The sequence below is a fragment of the Aplysia californica genome, unplaced genomic scaffold (assembly GCF_000002075.1).
Source record: "Aplysia californica isolate F4 #8 unplaced genomic scaffold, AplCal3.0 scaffold00105, whole genome shotgun sequence".
Taxonomy (NCBI): Eukaryota; Metazoa; Mollusca; class Gastropoda; order Aplysiida; family Aplysiidae; genus Aplysia; species Aplysia californica.
In genome coordinates, this window is record NW_004797375.1 from 1,540,594 (window position 1) to 1,543,173 (window position 2,580).

At 37.7% G+C, this 2,580-nt stretch overlaps 1 protein-coding gene across 1 annotated transcript; it reads right to left on the reverse strand.

The window, feature by feature from the left end:
* Nucleotides 1-906: 906 nt before the first annotated feature.
* Nucleotides 907-2,080, reverse strand: LOC101856727 (alpha-amylase; the record flags this gene model as incomplete). Its single annotated transcript, XM_013080904.2, is given in 1 exon segment — nucleotides 907-2,080. A coding segment is annotated over 1 exon segment (277 nt), but the record flags the coding sequence as incomplete, so codon positions are not given.
* Nucleotides 2,081-2,580: the final 500 nt, after the last annotated feature.

Here is a 2,580-nt window from a genome sequence, read left to right on the forward strand (position 1 = left end):
CACACACACATACACACACACACACACACACGTACACACACACACACACACACACACAGCACTAAAACCAGTTCCACTTGATCTCTTTTTTTTTCTCCTTTTTGAAGGTAGATCTATATGTGAATTCTTTTGGTGGTGTACGGGTGCTTTGTTTGATGTGGTTTGTTCCTTCTTTCCTATCAAACATCTATCGTCCTTATCGCGTCTCTTCCTTCTCTATTTTGTGTGTGTTGCTCTCTTGTGACATCTCTAATCTTTGGCACCTTTATGACCTTAAAGTGTTGCAAGTGCGTGAAATTCTTACTACAACAATTATTTTTTAAAGTTTTTTAGATTGATTGAATTAGTATTCATGAATTTTTTAAGAATATCGGCTCATGGTGAAACTAGCTATTTTCATTTTAACACAGTGTATACTTAAAAATGTGACAGAGTATAGATTTTACAATACATAGATATAGAATCTAGATTTTATTTCGTTAGATGTTCCTGACTGCGTTTTGAATAAGGTGACAAGCCTAGTTAAGCGTGATATTTTTGGCCAACTGAGCTAATTCTGTACAGTGCATAAGAAAAGTGGCTCAAAATTGTTTTCGTAATTCTACTCGAAGTAAAAGTACAACTTGACGTCCTATTCTTCAAATGAATTGAAAGCCTCTGTCGTGCATGATGTTATGGTGATTCAAATGTGTTCCATTCCCGCCTGGGAAATTCTATTTTTTCGAATGTCTTCCCGTCTTTCTGCTGGGATGTTATGTCCAACTCACCATTTGTTGGCCCCGACACGCAGAGTCGAATCAGCCCGCCTCCTTAATGATTCAAAATGAATCGATGTAGACGTAAAATGTTTACAACAATAAAAATAACAAATAAGAACAATATTAAGATGGAAACCCGTGAACTCAGTTTTTGGTGTATAAAAATATCAAAGATATTTATTTACATGGAAATACATGTACTCAGAAAGGAGTAAAAAAAAATGTCAATGCTGTTATTCACAACTAACTCGCTGTAATACTAGAACTGAGTAGGGAGCATTTCGAGAAGTCACACACTGACATGAACTACGCAGTATGTGATTACCTGAAAGCGGAACTGTTAGCGAGCGCAATAATACCCACTGTGAAATACAAGTTCAAAGCTACTTGTAACCAATGCATTGTTGAACTTTCCAACAAGACTCTAGCTACATCTAGATCTAAAATTGGATCACTTAGAATGAGAGCTTTAAAACAATGATGATGATAATAATAATAATAATGTCTTAGATGCTACAGATCCTTCCAATAATATTACTTTGTGCTGGCTGTCAACACACAGACAAGCTTCAATCAAATGATTGATTGGTTCTCTACGTAGAGCGATGATTTCTGTTCAACAATTAGATATTTCGGGGTGAAAAAGAATCATACCTTCTGTAAAAAAAAAGAAAGAAATTTTCGAAGAATTATAAACATAGAGGAACAATAATGTCAGTGAGCTCAGTTGCACAAATGATGTGCCGAGGATGTCATGTACGACTCACAAAGCTAGATGTTCATCTGTGAAATGCTGAAATATTCATATTCACCAGTAAACTGTAGAAATATTCGTCGGTGAACTGTTGATATATTCATGAATTGACTGCAGAGCTGATAAAATATATTCACCAGTAAACTGTTGAAATATTCGTCAGTGAACTTCTGATATATTCATCTGTCAACTGCTATATATTATATATTTACATCAGTGAACTGCTAATATATATATTCTCATCATTGAACTGCTGATATTTTTCCTCAATGAACTGCTGTTCGCAAGATTCTATCCGACAATCGGTTGCTGGGCAGCAGCGGCGGAGGGTATGGCGTAAATGTCACAGCCCGGGGTGTCCCAGTGGAACACATTGAGGTAGCCACAGCGGGCAAAGTGGTTGGGGGAGTGGTAGGGTGGGGTCTTCCCCTCAGGTCCTCCACACGTGGCCTCCAGGTGCGGGTTCCCTTCCCAGTTTCCGTTGACTAGAGCTTTGAACTCGAAGAACCCGTCCACCGTTTTGGAGCAGTCCATGTTTACGTCCACATACCAGTACTGAGGGCCGAATCTGCAGACATTGGCAAATAAGTAAAAGTTTATTTAGTGTTTAACCCTCTTGGCACCATATATAAATAGGTCAGCAGATCAGCACAACAGAACCAAAATGGCGGCCAGTTGGTGGCTTCCCTGGGGGGCTGCCCAGTTTGTCACAGACCCAGTTTGTCAGACTTTCATTTAAGTATTTGAGTATTGATGACAGTCATAATTTTACAGCACTTTAACAGTGTAGTTGTAACTTAAGCTTTTTATTCTCCTCCTTCAAATTGGTGGTGTAGAGATAAACCCTCTAAAACGTCGATTCAGCTTGTGTTTTTCAATATTTCTTCCTTTTTTGTATATAAATCAAAGCTAATTACTTTGTAAAATTTCAACAATGAATGGTCTTTCTTTAAAAACAATTGAAATATGAAATTCAATTCGTACAATCAATCAATTTTTCATTTACTCTTTTTGAGAGTGTCAGTGATAACTACCATCATGCAGGGCACAGTCGAGGCCTGTGACAAA